The sequence below is a fragment of the Mastacembelus armatus genome, chromosome 6 (assembly GCF_900324485.2).
Source record: "Mastacembelus armatus chromosome 6, fMasArm1.2, whole genome shotgun sequence".
NCBI classification, from domain to species: domain Eukaryota; kingdom Metazoa; phylum Chordata; class Actinopteri; order Synbranchiformes; family Mastacembelidae; genus Mastacembelus; species Mastacembelus armatus.
Genome location: NC_046638.1, coordinates 10,801,628 through 10,818,689, shown reverse-complemented (window position 1 = coordinate 10,818,689; position 17,062 = coordinate 10,801,628). Strand labels below are relative to the sequence as shown.

Here is a 17,062-nt window from a genome sequence, read left to right as displayed (position 1 = left end):
AATACTGGTAATAATGGTATTTTACAGTAAAAAACACAGTGTTGCATGTACCTATATGATGGTTAGATTGAGTGAGTGCATGGTAGGTTGAGCAGTTTTGCTCATTAGCCAATAGAATCAAATAAACCCAAAGATGTAGACCAGGATTACTATGTTCCTGCTGTCTAGCTTTTGAACTTTAGATGGGTAGACTATAACACAAAGACAAGAGTGTGAATTTTTAACAGCACAGACAGTTGACGCTTTCTAAAATGCTAAGTTAATAATAGTTAATGCCACATTTCCTCTTATTTGCTAAATAGAAAAGAAGCTCTAGAACACAGTATGAGCTTAAGAAAAAGCTATCTGCAACCACCAGAGAGGAAGTTTGTTGAATTTTCACAACTTTATGTTACAGTGTTAATTGACACGGCTGCCACAATGAGCACAGAAAGCCCAACACATTCTCATCCCAGGGTGTTAAACACTGACGCCTTGTCAGGTACCCTTTGGCATTTTAAGCACACACATCAAAAGGTTTCTTTTGTGTCCATATGAGATTACCAAAACTACTTTACACAAACTATGTGGTGAGGTTTAGGGGGGAAAACTATGTGGTTACGTTTAAGAACAAAAAAATACATGGTCAGGTTTATGCACAGATAAAGACATGGTTAAAAAAAAATGTAGTTAGGTGTAGGCACTGATGTGGCTGTGTTAACACTATTCTCTGTTATAAACCCCGTGCAGCGTACCCAAAGGTACCTTTTAGTGTCTGTATAAGACACAAAGGATACTTCACAAAGTGACAGTATTTGACACTCCAGGAATGAGAAAGGGCTGGAAAGCTGCAACTTATTTCTTGCTTGCATTAAACCATAGTTACATGTTCACAGCGTGAACAGGTGCCTTTTGAAATCAAACAATGGCTGAGATTATTTTTCTTTGCCTTATGAAAAAAAAAAAAAATGGCTTCAGTTTTAGTAAAGCGGTGTAATGTGTGTCGGGTGGCTGGCTCATTTACTAGTGTTGAAGTGAACAGCTCTGAAAACAATAGCGTTTGGTTGATGGCATACAAAGTACAAGAGCCAAGACATCAAATAGAAGTTCCTCAAATGTGGCCAGTATTTTCACAATGTTTACACAATTGTTAGAGATTTCTTAAAATCGTGCAACAAGTAGACAATGTCCAGGCAGTTGCTGTTTTTGGAAACTGTAGCATATGAAGTGGGCAAAAGAGATCGTAGAAGAACCTCAAAATGTACGTAAACATACTGTAAATTTGTACTCTTTTAATTGCTTTGTTTTTAGATTAAGTTCTATTCATTGTCTATTCCTTAATCTTATCTCCTTAATAACCTTAACTAGGTTAGCTTATTTGATTACTTTTATTACTTTTAAACAAATATTAGTAAGGGCTCACCTGTTTTAAGTTTTCCAGTACAGTCTATGTTCATAGAAGAAGAAGAAAGTAGCTCTAATTCTTTCACGTATGGCGAGGTTGCACTAATATGTATATTTTACCTACACTGTTTTAAAGGTACACATAACTGGAGACGCTTAAGACATGAGCTTTCATATTGGCCAGCACAATTATTATTGTTTTTCACATGCATCTTTGCTAGATCAGTGAGTAGAGCTGGAAGGTCAGTGTTTTCAATTACAGATTGTATTTCTGATACCCAGTATCAAATTCTTGATCATGACGTCACTGGTGCCAGTGGGCAGAGTTAACCTCCTGCAGGCCACATAAGCTGAGATCACTGTTCCTACCTAAATTACAATCACATACATAAAGTCTGTGATATTCTGAAAACAATTGGTAGTTTCCTTTTTAAACAACAGTTTGATGACAATTAAAGGAAAATAGAGGAAAACTGCTATTAAAACATATGTTAGTTTGACTATTTTACTTAATTCACTTAGTTGTGTTTATATTAACTTTGAAATAAATTTCCTTCAGAGAAATTGCTCCCTTTAAACCACACTGAATATTTATTTATTGCTCGTCTCCGTTGAATTCTTCTTCTTTCTTTATGGTAAATGGTGCATTTGTAGACACATTTCACATTTTGCATGTTCAGCTCATCTGCAATTCTCTGAGAAACACTTGCAAAGCTGTGCTAGGAATGTGGAAATAACTGGAAGTGGACCAACTGGTTTTACCTATACATGATACCATTCTGTATGGTTCTAGGAAATTTATTACAAGGTTATTTCAAAATGGATAGCATTTGTTTACCCATAAACGCACAACATACTGTGTATCATTATAAATCAGTTGACTAATCATCATAGAGGTGATTATTTGCCAGGTTATTTTCTTGTTTGCGTTTAACCTCCTGTAAAACTAACATAGAGATTTTACACTTTGTTTTTTTTTTTTTTTATGCACCGAATTAAAATGCGATATGTTTTAATCCTTGAGCTTTAGAGGTGGTTGGTGGATTCTGTTATCTTTCCTAGTCATTTCCTCCTTTTTTCCAATCTTAGGCAAAGCCATGCTAACTGACTGCTGGCTGTATTTCATATTTAATGTAGGTACATGACAGTAGCATCAATCTTTTCATCTAACTCTAAGCAAAAAAGCAAATAAATAAATTTCCTGAAATGTCATACTATTTATTTAGATACTGCCATCTGGACATTTTGAGAGATGCAAAACTGTAAATGAAATGAATGTTGCCATCATCATGGAAATTAATTAGTTGAACAGTATGATTGTTGGAGAACAGCGTAATATTACAAAAATCCAATTCCAGTGACTAAATATTACTATATAACATATATACTGTTATATACAGAATATAATCATGAACAATGTAAACTATACACTGTGTGGCCTAAATAGTACAGAAATCAAGATTGTAGAAATCATGAAAAGTGATTATTTAAATGGCTGACTCACAGACTGTGAATTTTTAATTCCTTTAATGATTTCTGCAACATAATCAGTACAAACCACATGTATCCATCCTTTCTGGTGTACACACACCTTGCATTCGTAATGATAACAACAACACTGTTCTGGCAGACGGACTGATGATCAGTAATGCGAAGTAAAACACAGGGATGTCAAATTATGCAGTCAATTTAAAAGGTCAAATCTTTTTGGTTCTCTGTTTGACATAATGTGAACAGTTTCAAATAGTCAAAGCATTTCTGTGTACAGCACAGTGTTCTGTTCTTTGTCTGTTCTTATTATGACTGAAACCAAGAGATTCGGCTAGTCCCATTTAGTGTAAATGTTCATTTAACACAAATCTAAATGGCTTAGTGTCTAGTCCCTGCTGTAATTATTGATTTTTCAACATCATTTTAGCCAATCCCAAATAAACCTTTTCCTTTTCAGTGTATTGCTTCCTTCATTTTCTTCTTAGAATGTATTTCCACTGAAATGTTCCTGTCTTTCAGAGCCTTCAGTGTGTTTTTTTTCCCTATGCTTTTCTCTTCCTGTTTTATGCTCCTTTTGCTCTGTATCTTTTTCTGTCTCCCCTCCCTCTCTCTGTCCTTCTTTCTCTCCTTCCTTTTTTTTTCTTTGGCTGCTTTTCATTCTGTTTTCTTTCATTGTTTTTCTTTTCTTTCTCGCCTAGGGACCCCATTTTTTTTTCTCTTCCTCTATTCAGGTTTTCTTTATTCTCTTTTCTGAATAGTTGTGGTACTTTAAGGGGAAGGGGAAGGCGAGGGAGAGGGGAGGGAGGTTAGTTTCAGTCAAAGCTGCAGAACAAAACTTCCTCCCACACCACATGCAGTGTCTCTTGGAATGAGTTTGTCACTGACTTGAAGACACACTCCCCCTCCTATGTATACCACCATGGATGACAACCCTTCAGTGACTTGGTATTAGGCCAACAGACATATACATGTTCTATAGCGAGGATTGTCCTCTTAAGTATCAATGGGGCTTGTTGTGAAGAGCCTCTGTGTCCCACGGTCTGTTTGTGGATAAGCGGTGTTAGTTCAGCGTGCAGTATCACATGGTGACACATGATGTGGTAGTGCTGTAAACCAACCACAGCTGTGTGTGAATACGATTATCTGCCAACTGAGGTGCGTAGAGGGAGGCATTTGTGCTTCACAAGAACATCTTCATCACTGCAGAGAAATGACAGGCTACCTTACAGGAGGCAGCCCCATGTCGAGGAGCACTACCACCTCAACGGCTTCAGTCTCAGTGAGACTTCATTCAGATAAGCACAAGTGCAGGACACCACTGAATCATAAAATATCAAATCATAAAAACCAGTTTGTAAATTGGTTTATGTACAGTAGCTGTTGATACGAAAATGGGAAAATAATGTGAAAAAATCCATTACTGCACTCCTGAAAGACAAAACCACAGCAGCCAGTTAATCTGAAGATATCATGACAGAAATCATTTGTCTTTCTTTATGATAGTAAAAGACTACAGCCTCCTGCACCTATGGTTTCCATCTCGCAGTCACACACACTCACACATTTCTGCCCAAGACAATTTAATGCATGACTCAATGGCATTGAAAGTGGGTTGGATAAATTGGAAATGATTAAAAATGCAGAATTGACAGGGAAACCGATAAAACTTTCTCTCTCTATAAGTAAGAACCAAAAACCAGCATGATGGAATGGCAGGCTTGAAGGGGAGAGAAAGGTGAAAGACAGATGAAAGTGAAGAGAGATAAAAGCCGGAGTGAGGAGGGTGTGGGATAAAGCAGGAGGAAGGGAGGCAGAGATGAAAGCAAAATGAGAAAGATAAGAACAGAGTGAGAGAGACAGAGAGGGAAACGGAGGAAGAGATAGATAGTGTACAGAGCAGAGAGAGAGGTAACCATGGAAACAGGAGGAAGGTACAAAAGAAGAGATAGACAAAGGGTTTGATTTAAAAGAATGAAACTTGGACGAAAGAAAAGTAATTCCGACTGAAATTTGTTACCGGGAGGTGGAGGAATAATACAAAGGAGTGGCAGCCATAGAGGGACAGTGGCTGTGTCCCCACTGTCTGCTACAGCCAGTTTGAATGTGGTCGCCTCTAACCCGCATATAAGGCACTCCAGAGACCTCTAGTGTTAATAGGCTTCTGTGGTTCATTGTGGGCCTCACCTTGAGTAAATCTGGGGCCATTTCACTATGTAGGACACTTGCAAGACTGTCAAAATGGTGCGTTTCCTTTATGTACATCTGTCCGTCGTGCAGTGATTTCAGCACTGACAGAGAGAATATGGTGAGATCCTTCAGTATATTTTATAAGCATACTTTTCCATGAATCACATAGCAGGAAGAGACTTCAGAGCGACTAAAATAGGATAAAGTACCTTGGTAAAATTCCTCTCCCACCTTACTGCAATGAAAAACTGCATTCCTGATAAGAAGATATGAGTTCTCCATGGTCCTACATTGTGTTTGCTGACTTATTGAATGAACTTGAGGTGCATGTTGAATTCTGCACTGTTGACTATCCTTTGCCGTTGAATAAATGCAATGTGCCCATATATTAGGATTCATATTTGTATATCTATATAGAGTTACAGACAGACAGAGGGTTTTTATTCTGTGGTTTTTGAGTCTCTTGTGGCTATCCCTCTTTCTCCCTTCCCCCTCTCTGTTTTTCTCTCCTCTCTGTCTTTCTCTTTCGTCCTCTGTCTCTGTTTCTCTCACTCACTCCCCCTCCCTCCCTCCTCCCTCTTTCTCTTGATCTCTCTCTCCTCCTCTCTCTTGCTCTCCCATGCCCCCCCTCTTTTTCTCGCTCTCTTATGCTCTCTCTCTCTTCTCTTTCTCTCTTTCCTTCCATAGCCCTCTGTCTCACTCCCTCGCCCCCCTCTCTGTTCCTTTTATATCCTCCTTGCTGAATGCTCTTCTCCTCTCCTCCCTCAACTCTGTCTTTTCTCCTTTATATTCAGTCTTTTTTTTTTCAAGCTCTCCCCACACTCCTTTCTCCAATGTTGTCTCCAAGCAGAGCTATTTCATTGCTAATATTCTGTCTTTCCATTTAGTACCCCCACTACAAAATGGGGAGAGTAATCTTTTATTTAGGGTTTTTCGCTCTGGCCATTTCTGCATCCTGTCTTATGGTTTGCGTAAGAATGATTTGTTGAGTGAATTTAAGACTTGATTTGTTTAAATTGTACAACACAAATGGGGGAAAAAACAAGTAAACATGGAAAGCATCAATATTGAGTCAGAAATCCAGAAAATGTTGCATATTCTTGCTTATTTGCTTGAAGTTGCAAGTGATTCACCTATAGTCTACCTTGTCTAATCATGTATGCCTCACATTTAAAGTTGCTCTGCTTCCCAGCAGTGAGTGAGGCACCGCTGATAAAAACTGAAGCTTTGTTTTTTTCTTTCAGTTTGTGTTCTCTGCCTGTGTGTCCAGTCTGTTCTTTCTGACCTTAATGGAAGAAGCTGGAGGCGTGCAACTAGGGTGTGGCTGCTTATACACTTTTGCTATATTCCATCTGCATTGCTTAGATTCAAGCTGTGTGCTTGTCTGTTTTGTGCCTATGAAAAAAAAGCCTGCTGTTTTTTTTTTTTGTTGTTGTTTTTTGTTTTGTTTTTTTTGGTGAAAGCTTAATTACAGCGGCTAATCATGCTTGAGACTTACTATTATATCAGCATGCCATGCAGAGGTGAGACTGATCCGGCACTGGAAATAACAGAAGGTGTGTGGGCTTGCTGCCTTAGACACGGGTCTGTGAGGAATGGCCGGCTGAAACGTCAACATCAGTCCAATAACTCAAAGTTCAAAACATAGAGCAAACTGATTCCTCCCTTCTCATTCTCACTCTTGATCATAAGAAAACCATCACCTGAACACTGTAGCTATAACAACCCCTATACACAACAAACCTACACACAGCTCGCAGTTTGCCTGACAGTGAAAGGATGTTGAATTATAGCCATCACCCGACACGGCATCTCACACACAGTCAGAGCAAACTCGGGCTGTATGCAGCCTGTCACCGGGCTCGATGAAGAAACAACACTGACAATGTGAGCTCACTAATATACGGCAAGAGGAGTGGGGTGTAGGTATAAGAGGCTAACCTACAACTGATGCACAACTGATTTTCTCCAGCATATTGTAATTTACATTCCTCAGAATGTGTACTCACATTTGTTCTAACCACAAAAGAAAGAAAGAAAACAGGGTTGTCATCAATGGGTCCTCTGCAGTTTTATGATTCATTGAGCTTTTCTCAGGGGTAAAACAGACAGCTGATATCTGAATCTGTTACTCCCCCCAGTCCCCCCCCCCCCCCACCCCACCCCATCCCCCCTCTCTATCTCCCTGACTTGCTGTCTTACTCTTGGTGGAAAAAAAAGTTATAACTTTGACCTATATCACAAAAAGGAGGTGACACTACACTTCATGGCTGTCCTCCTATAGATAAACAAAACAGGACCAGGCTGGGGTTTGGAAATGGACAAGAAGTAGTATGGTAGAAATACAGGATATGTCATACCAACACCCGTGTCATAAGTGTGTTGTTTTGGGGCCGTGGGGAACTGAAAGTAAGCGTTTGTGTGCGCGTGTGTGTGTTTTTGTCCCTGATCTCAGACATCAGACAAATGCGCACACGCAACCACGCACAAACACACATTTCAAATCCCTGTTGAGGGTTAGTACACTTGAGAGCAGGGCAATGGCTTACTTCCCTTACTCTCTCTGTGTCTCATATGCACATAGGAACCTGTAGAAATCTAAGAAGTGAACGAAATTTTATGCTTATTATGCATTGTAGCCTTTCCCACCATTAGTTTTCCATAGCTCACTAAAATGTACGCAAAGTAAATGGACAACTGAGCAGGTTTTGCTGTTATGAAGATTCAGGTCTGGAATGGAGCCAGTGTATTTCTTCCCCAAACTTTTGTTGTCTGTGTCTTTTTCATTTTCCCCATAGGCTAGTTCTGTGTTGTTTTATGTACGTGTCCCTTGTTGTTTCTTCCATGTGGTTTCTTTGTCTTTCTGCCTCTTATCTCTTTGTTTCTTCCCTTGCTCTCCTTCTATTTTTTCTCCCATTCTCTCCCTCGACTTCCTGCTATCTCTCCCCCTCACTCACACCCTCACTCAATCTCTTTCTCTTTCTCTCTCCCCCTCCCTCACGCTCACTCTCATTCCCTATCTCTCCCTCCCTCCCCCTCCGCTCCCCTTTCTCTCTATCTTTCTCATTCTCGCAGCACTCCCAGCCGCTGATGATTGATCAAGGTTTTCAAGGTTTGCCCTTTCCTGTTATTTAGTAGGAAATGTTTATGCACAGTCCTCAGCCTTACAGTCGCAATTGGCATGTGTCCACACAGTGTTTGTCGCACTTGCCTGCACCTATACATACATGTCTAAAACACACTTTCCTGCCACCCCCCCCTCCACACTCTGTTTACTAGTTAAAAGGTATGGCAAGCTCTGGTATAACAGAATACCTGTCTAATTATTAGGATCATCTTCAGCGCTGACTACTTAAGCACACAACCTGTACTTAGCCCGCAGGTAGTCTGCCGCACTGTTTCTCAACACAGCCTGAAAGAAATCTGGAAGTTCAATAGTTAATGTCTTCCCTTGCTGTTTTTCCTTTTCCTCACTCTCTCTGTCTCTCTATCTCCTTTCCTCTCTTCATTCCCTTTGCTCTCACCACCTCCCCTCCCTCCCTCCCTCCCTCCTCCTCCTCCTCCTCCTCCTCCTCTCCTTCATTCTGCACCCCCCCCTTTCTCTTTTCTCTTGCTGATGGACTCTTCTTTTTTATTTTCACACTCCACCATCCCCCTTTTTTTCTTCTCTTTTTCTTTCCTCCAGCCCCCCCTCCTTGTTCTTCTCTTTTACTGCATTTTCTTTCAACTCTCCCTCTATCTCTCGTCCCCTCCCCACCAGCCCTCTCCACCACCCCCCCCCTTCTTTTCTCTCTGTTTTATTCTTTCTTTCTCTTTCTTTTGCCACATCCTTTCTTATGCTTTGCCCCCCTCCTCCCCCCCCCCCCCCCACCACCCCTCCTCCTGTCTCTCCTTTCCCTTCTTCCTCCTTTTTTGCTGCATTCTCTTCTTCCCTCCCCCACCATGGCTCTCTTTCCTCTCTTCCTTTTTCTTTCTGTCTCTCTCACCCCCCCTCACCCCTCCTCCTCTTCCTCCACTCAGCTTCACTCCCCCTCCCTCTGCTTCTTTCTTCCTTATTCTTTCTCCCCCACGTCTGTCTCCCTCCCTCCCTCTCTCCTAACTGCTTTTCTCTCCTTTCTTTCTCCTTTGCTTTTCTTTTGTCACTCAATGTTTTTTTTTTTTTTTTTTTCTTCTGAATTTCTCAGACAGTATACTTCAGGCTGTCTCAATAGTTAATTAGTTTGAATCTAGAAATAATGGCAGCAAACTACACGGTCTCTGGAAAGTTAAAATTTTAGCATTTCTCAGACATTATCTGTCTGACTGTTTTGCTACTGACAGACGCACCTCCACCCATAGTCTCTCTGAGTGTTTGTGCGTCTTGTGAAAGTGTATACGTGCCTCTGTGCCTGCCTGCATACATACATATACATAAACATGTTTGTGTGTGTGTAAAATTCACATATATTTCTCTGTGCCCACAGAGAGGAACTACTGATTAGATTTTTATAATTACTTGTGTGTTTGTGCACACGCTTGTAAAAAAAAAAAAAAAAAAAATAAAAAAAAAAAAAGTACAGGGGGGGGGGGGGATAAAGGAAATGCAAACTATAAAGTGTGATCAAGAAAAGATAGAGCTTATGTCCCTGTGTGCCTTAAAGAGAAATGTGTGTTGAAGGGTCATGCTGAATTGTATGTAGTGAGAAAGGGAGATAAGATGTGTGTGTGTGTTTGTAAGAGAAAAGAGGAGAGAAAGAGAAGTGAGATGGGAAGGAGAGGGTGGGAGGAAGAGAAAGAAATGGGGTGATGCTGTGTGTGTCTGTCTGTGTGTGTGTGTGTGTGTGTGTGTGTATGTGGTGGAGGGCTGGTGGAGGGGGGGGCAGGCACAGTCAGTTCTGATAACAGCAACAGTAGGAGGAGGATGAGCCGTGGGACCGCCCCACTCTCCCACAGATATAAATAGGAGGTGGATTTTTTTACTCCACTCATTTCTCCTGAAGGATGAGATCCCTGAAACACCTCAAACATCACTCCAGGAACAATGTGGTGAGTTTGTAACATAAAAATGGAGAAAGATGTGTTGCCACTAAGTGTCCGGGGGGAGTGGTGGTTACTTGTTTTGCAGTTTGTTGGTGAGCTATTTACACTCGTGTGTATGTGTGAGTGTGAGTGTGAGGGGTTGTGGAGATTACTTTTCACATTCATAAGAGCGCTGTAGTGGGAACATCTTTTAAAAGAAGATAAGAGTTGTGTTTCTCTGCAGCATGTTTTCTGCTAGTGCTCTTATTGTTTGTCCTTAGGTGTCTTTCAGTTGCAACTTTAAATGTGAAAGTACGGACTCTTGCAATTACTACCCTACCTTCTCTGTCTCCTTGTCATTTGTCTTTTTCTCTTTCATTTTGTCAGCCTTTCATTTTGCTGTGCTTTTTCTTCTCTCTCAGCTCCCCCCCCTTCCCTCCCTTCCCCTCTTTCTCTCACTCACTCACTCTGTCTTTCTGTCTCTCTCTGCCCCCCACCCCCCCACCGTACACTCCACCCCACCTCTCCTTTTCCTTTCTCTCTTCCCTCCTCTCACATGCTCACTCAATCTCTCGTTCCCCTCCCCTCCCTCTCCTCCCCTCTTTCTTTATCTTTCAGGCCCTCCATCTCATTTCTCTCTCCGTCTCCCTCCCTCCACTCCTCCCCCGCCCACAGCTCTTTCTCCTTCTCTACCTCCCTCCGTCTCTTTTCTCTCACTCACAGACACACACACACACACACACACTTTCAAATACACACCCAGTCTTTTTCCTTTTCTTTCTCACAAACACACAGTCTGTCTCTGTCTGACTACTTTAAAAGCAGTAATTATAAATGACGTGGTTATCAGGGCATCCAGGTCTACTCCCCTCTCCCAACACACACAAACATACACATGCACACAGACACACACACACCTTTATTCTTGTTCTATCTTCTCTTCCTTTTCCCCCTTTCTCCATACACTCTTTTCTTTTATCAGTATTGTGTCAGGAAAGGAAACAGCTCTTGCTTGTATGGCACAGAGTGACGACTAGTCTAGTGTATAGTCAGAAAAGAAACTAGGGGTCAGAGCTTCTCTCTATACATTTTTCTGCCCATCAGAGTCATGCTGAGAAATAACCTGAAACCAGTGGCTTACAATACTTGCTTCTCCTTTACCACAAAGAGCCAAATTGGTCATACCAAAATTTTTTTTTCTATAATTTCACTATTCCGCTTTTACAGGCGACAGAGTAAACATGTGCATGTGGGTCTGAAACACTTCCGAACCCAACAATTATGTCAGTGAGTCTTAAGCGTCAGTCTGGAATACAAAATGAGCCCTAAGCTCAATCGAATGTCTGTTATGGATATGAGACTGCCTACCAGCATATATCATCTTGTTAAGGAAGCCCAGTGTGGCAGGCATTATGAATTCGGCTACGGTGAGAGTTTCTAAGTATAGAGCTGAGACGCTTTTTGCTCCTCATGAATGGGACAGATAGCGCCAATGAGTTCCAGTGATGAGCTGACTTTGGTCAGTCAGGCTGCCCCGGGACCCCCACAGGAAGTGTTGAGGACAGTCCACGGAAGTCAACATCCTGGCTGGACCTGCATCCCTTGTTGTGTTCTTTATTATTCTAAAGCCTGTCAAGGAAGGAAGCAGGGTGCTAACACAGATCTGCCTTATCTCCTCAATCTAATTTTCAGTGGATTCAGAGCAAAGAAACAAGGCGTAGTCCGAATGCGGCTTTCACAGAGTAACCCTGAAAAACATTCAGTCAACAGTCTTAATATTCTCCTGGAGTCCTAAGAAAGAAGGTTCAATCAGGAATATGCTTCTGGTTCAATTAGGAATGCTACATCTTCTAAACTGAAATTAAATGATAATTTCTATGCAAAATATTTTGTTTGAATTAATACTGGGGCTACCAATATCATGAGGCTAAAATGGGGAAATAAGGTTATAAGAGGAAACCTTGTGTAAGGAGGTTTTGTAACACCAGAATAATAAAAAAGACAAACCTCACAAACACACAGACATATTATTACTTCTAGTTATTTTTTCTGAATCGTGTTGCATCTTTTATGTGTTTTCTTCCAGGAGGAGGAGAGTAGCCGTTTGGTGCAGAGCTACCCCAAGATGACTGAGGGCCAAGTGGATGTGGGCACACAGACGGAGCCTGTGGTGGTGCTATCACTGGCTCAAGCAGCTGTTCTTGGTCTCATCTCCCAGAATGAGATCTTTGGGGCCACCATTGCTCCTAATGGCTTTTACACTGGAGAACCCAGAGAGTGTCCCCCTCCTCCACCTGAGGCTATGGAGTATGAGTATGCTGACCAGCTGATAGGGGCTAACGGGGACTACCTGGCTGAGCCTTCTGGGGAGACCGAGCCCCAGCCCCACTGCAGTGAAAGAAGACGACCCGGACCCCGCGGGAGGACCAAGAGACCCAGGAATGATGGAGAATTGGATAGTCACCAACATAAAGTACCAAGTCCACATGCTCAGGTTAAGGGTGAAAGACTTGAGTCTGATACTCCTCCCTCCTGCATTCACATGAACAACCGGCGTAGTCCTGCCAAATTAGAGGATCCAGTCACTCAGCAAGGATCTCTGAAAGAGGAACAGGCCTGTGGAAGCTGTCCTTCTTGTGTGAGAGATACACCCAGGCCAGAAACAGATGGCCAAACAGAAAAGGAACAAGAAGAAAACACTGGTAGAGAAAGAGAGAGGAAGGAAGAAGAGTTAGTGGTAGAGGAAGAAGAGGAGGAGGAGGCTCTAAACCTCAAGACAAGTGGAGACACGGGCAGCCCTCTGGAGAACCGATATTATGAGTCCAGTGAGGTTGCGTATGAGTCCACTGATATGTCCCTGCCTGGCGAGTATGAGGAGAATGGCCAGGCCATGCTGTGGTCAGACCCCGAGGGCCTTGCCAGGCGAATGCAGATTGACCGGCTGGACATCAACGTACAGATTGATGAGTCTTACTGCGTGGATGTTGGAGAGGGTCTGAAACGGTGGAAGTGTCGCATGTGTGAAAAGTCATACACATCAAAATATAACCTTGTCACGCATATCCTGGGCCATAATGGAATTAAGCCACATGAATGTCTACACTGTGGAAAGCTCTTCAAGCAGCCAAGCCACCTCCAGACTCACCTGCTCACCCACCAGGGAACCCGACCTCACAAGTGCACCGTTTGTGAGAAGGCCTTCACACAGACCAGCCATCTGAAGAGGCACATGCTGCAGCATTCAGACGTTAAGCCCTACAGCTGTCGCTTCTGTGGCCGTGGCTTTGCCTACCCCAGTGAACTAAGGACCCACGAGAACAAACACGAGAATGGTCAGTGCCATGTCTGCACCCAGTGTGGTCTGGAGTTCCCAACCTATGCGCACCTGAAGCGCCACCTCACCAGCCATCAGGGACCAACGACGTACCAGTGCACGGAGTGCCACAAGTCCTTCGCTTACCGCAGCCAGCTACAGAACCACTTGATGAAACACCAGAATGTGCGACCCTATGTTTGCCCTGAATGCGGCATGGAGTTTGTCCAGATCCACCATCTCCGACAGCATGCTCTCACTCACAAGGTACTGGCAGCGCACGCCCTCGCACTTAAGGTACTGAAACTCAAAGATGTGCCTTTGTCTACCAGTTCATTTGTTCAAAACAAAACCAAGAGTAGGCGGGCCTCATACAACTGCACATCACTAAACCTTTATTTAAAATAGATAAATGTCATTATCAAGATCTGAGCATATAAGGGATTTAGGGACATAGGGAAGTATTTTAGCCCTCTGTATGAATCCTCGTAGAAAAAAGAAGCTATATTGCACACTTGCATCACAGCCTTTTTTTCTTAAACCAGTTGCTTTGTAAACATAGTCTTCAAAAGCCTTGAGTTTGTGTGTGTGCGTGTGGCTGAACCCCCACTTGCATGCGTTTTGTATTGTGTGTTGTTTGCAGAGCTACTTCCCTTTGTGTCTGATGAATCACTCTGGTCTTTCATTCCATTCCATTATATAGTCCATTTTATTCTATAGGGGAAAAAAAACATTTCCTTTCATGCCATTTGCTTTTGTTATGTATTATAATCATAGTTAAACAAATGTCGAAGCTAAAAACAAAAGTTTATTCTTTCTATTTTCCACCCTGTCTTTCAACACTTGGGGGGGCTAATGTAATGTATATGAAATCTTCAAACACACATGCACACATGCAAGATCCTTGTGTGTTTTCTCCCTATGACTCATAATTTGTTTTCCCCCAAGATCATATACTTAGCCAAATTAATTAGAGAGCCCAAACATATTTTTTTCTTTTGTTTTCACAGGGTATGAAAGAATTTAAGTGTGATGTTTGCTCCAGAGAGTTCACTCTGTCTGCCAACCTGAAGAGACACATGTTGATCCATGCCAGCGTGAGGCCTTTCCAGTGCCACGTCTGCTTCAAGACCTTTGTCCAGAAGCAGACCCTTAAAACGCACATGATTGTCCATCTGCCAGTCAAGCCTTTCAAATGCAAGGTGAGTGAAGCACGTGGACTTTTATGTTAAAACAAACTGGTTGCTACTGCGATGGAGCGAGGAGAGATGATGACTGTTGTGCTCTCGTCCCTAAGGTGTGTGGAAAGTCGTTCAACAGAATGTACAACCTCCTCGGCCACATGCATCTTCACGCTGGCAGCAAGCCCTTCAAGTGCCCTTACTGCACCAGCAAGTTCAACCTGAAGGGCAACCTTAGCCGGCACATGAAGGTCAAGCACGGCATCATGGACACCTCAGTAGACGGACAAGGTAAGTAGCTTCATCAGTTGTCCTTTACTACACTCTTTGCTTTGAAATAGATGACGTGTCAATTTGTTGATGGGTTATGCGAGGCAAATTTCCTAGTGGGATTGCTCAGTGGGCTTCATGTCGCATTATTGTCAATCAGTCTGTCCCTAATGCACTTTGACTTAGCATGTACTCTAATCTAGTGGCCAAGTGTTTTGATGTTTCACTGTCACTCCCTCGCTGTGTGTTTAGTAAATATAGCAGTGCCTGGATTAGACATGCCTGTCTCTATCAGTGGAGACTGATACTGAAGAAAGGGAGGAGGGGCAATCTACTGGCTGTCCTCAATGAGGCCATGTGTCTTCAGGAAGAGTGCTCTGTGTGTGTTACTGAGGACAGACTGGGATCATATTTTTATTTGTTTCCTTCTTCAGAACCCCCCCAAGACACAGAAGGCCAGGAGGACTATGAAGAGGAGAGCTTTGAATTCAGTGAGCGAGAAAACCGGGCTAACAACAACAACACACCAGACATTGCTAAACTATCTCAAATGGAGTATTACAGCACCTATGGGAAGGGTGCAGGGCGCTTCAGCACTGCATGAATTATTAAAATCCTCACAAATTGAATATAAGTGTGAACTAATGAAAACAGGATTGTTGTTTTTTTGGGGTTTTATTTTTTTTGGTGTTAAGGAATAGTGCTTGGGTTGTTCTTCAAGGGCAGAAAGAAGCCCAGTAAACTGCACATCCATATGCACTGGAATCACTTGTAATGCTACAACATTTGGAAATGTATACTTTTTACCTAATGACATATTTTTCATCTCTAAAACACTGCAAATCTGCTGAATAAAGATATTATATTAGAGAAAAGTGGACTGCCTAAAATAGGAGCATTTAGGTAAAAAAAAAAAAAAAAAGATCTATATAAATACATATATGTTGTCAGTTGCTTAAAAACAGGAACATCATCTGAACCTATTTTGAAAAGCACATTTTTAGCTACAAGCATTAAAGCATATGGTGATGATGTACTGCACTTACTCATTTAGACAATCCCCGGTCTTTCTCAGTCTGCTGGGGTAAACTAATGTGAAGGGTTTAAGAAGGGAACAAGTGTTACTCCTCATTTCACTTGCCAAAGCTTATTAAGTTACAGAGGTTAATAATTCATTTTGGTTTATACTGATAAATTTGAGATTCTTTAGATTTGCAATCTGTGTTTTGTTGTATATTATTGTATAAAATGTATCAGTCTACTTGTATGTTGGCTGGTACTGCAATCAGTGCATTGCACTGATGACCGCTGTTTCTGCTTTTTAGGTTTCTGCATTAACAAGCATCACCCTGTATTGATCTCTAGTCTATGAATGTAATTGTTTCAGTGGAATGTTTTACAACGCTAATGAAAACGCAGATCAAAATACCCTTTTTAATTGTACGATCCCTTTACCAAAGAATCGGATCAAATCTTTCAGCCGAAGGCACACTGTCGGTTTCTTTTCCTTGTGATGTGTTGAGCTGGGACATTGGATTTCTTAGGGTCCAATCGTAGACCTCATGAAATTGCATTCAGGTTCCCCTCCCACCCATCTGTAGATCTCTTCAAAAGATTACCACAGAGAACAGGCCGTGGTACAGCTTCTCTTTCGACAAACCTCACCATTTTCCCCCATCCAGCCCTTGACAAGACCAGACTGCAGCATTTTTCAAACGCAATGCAAACCCTGCATTTGTGTTGCAGTTCTAGTTTTTTATGGATGAATCTCAACAAGAATTCTCCCAAAAAACTTAGACAGAAATATTAAGTGCCCCAGTGTGTCTGTGAGAGCATGCCATCCATCATGCTGTACACTGGTCTCAAGTGATGAACGACAACCTCCCAACATGTGACAAGGCCATGGACCTCGTGGAAAATGATTTGGGAAATGCTCAATATATTCATTTTCCCAGTGCTTAGCTTTTCAAACGTGTAACCTGCAAACAAGGTATCCATTTGCGATGTTGATATAGCGCATTTAAAATAAAAATGCTCATTTTTGTGAGTTTTTCAGTTTCTGTGTTTACTCCATCACTGTTTTAGTGATGATACAAAGGGGAAGATGTTCAGCTTCAATGGCTTTCTGTATTAGACATTAGTGTGGAGATAATGTGCATAGAAATGTATGTACAATGTTGTGTACCAGACAATACTGTAAAATAATAAATTTATTTACCTTAAAAATGGATGAGCTTTT

At 41.9% G+C, this 17,062-nt stretch overlaps 1 protein-coding gene across 3 annotated transcripts; it reads left to right on the top strand.

Annotated features, from left to right (window-relative positions):
* The first annotated feature begins 1,147 nt into the window (after nucleotides 1-1,147).
* Nucleotides 1,148-17,051, top strand: znf710a (zinc finger protein 710a). Of its 3 annotated transcripts, none has more exons than XM_026310756.2 (5): nucleotides 1,148-1,240; nucleotides 12,146-13,669; nucleotides 14,383-14,574; nucleotides 14,670-14,844; nucleotides 15,258-17,051. In XM_026310756.2, exons 1-5 carry the CDS (start codon nucleotides 1,202-1,204, stop codon nucleotides 15,425-15,427), a joined length of 2,100 nt encoding a protein of 699 aa, XP_026166541.1. In that variant the 5' UTR covers nucleotides 1,148-1,201; the 3' UTR covers nucleotides 15,428-17,051. The 3 variants fall into 3 exon arrangements, with proteins under 3 accessions (XP_026166541.1, XP_026166542.1, XP_026166540.1); XM_026310757.2 differs by lacking the exon at nucleotides 1,148-1,240 and adding an exon at nucleotides 9,974-10,086 and having other exon boundaries at nucleotides 12,146-13,639; XM_026310755.1 differs by lacking the exon at nucleotides 1,148-1,240 and adding an exon at nucleotides 9,974-10,086.
* The last annotated feature ends 11 nt before the right edge of the window (nucleotides 17,052-17,062 follow it).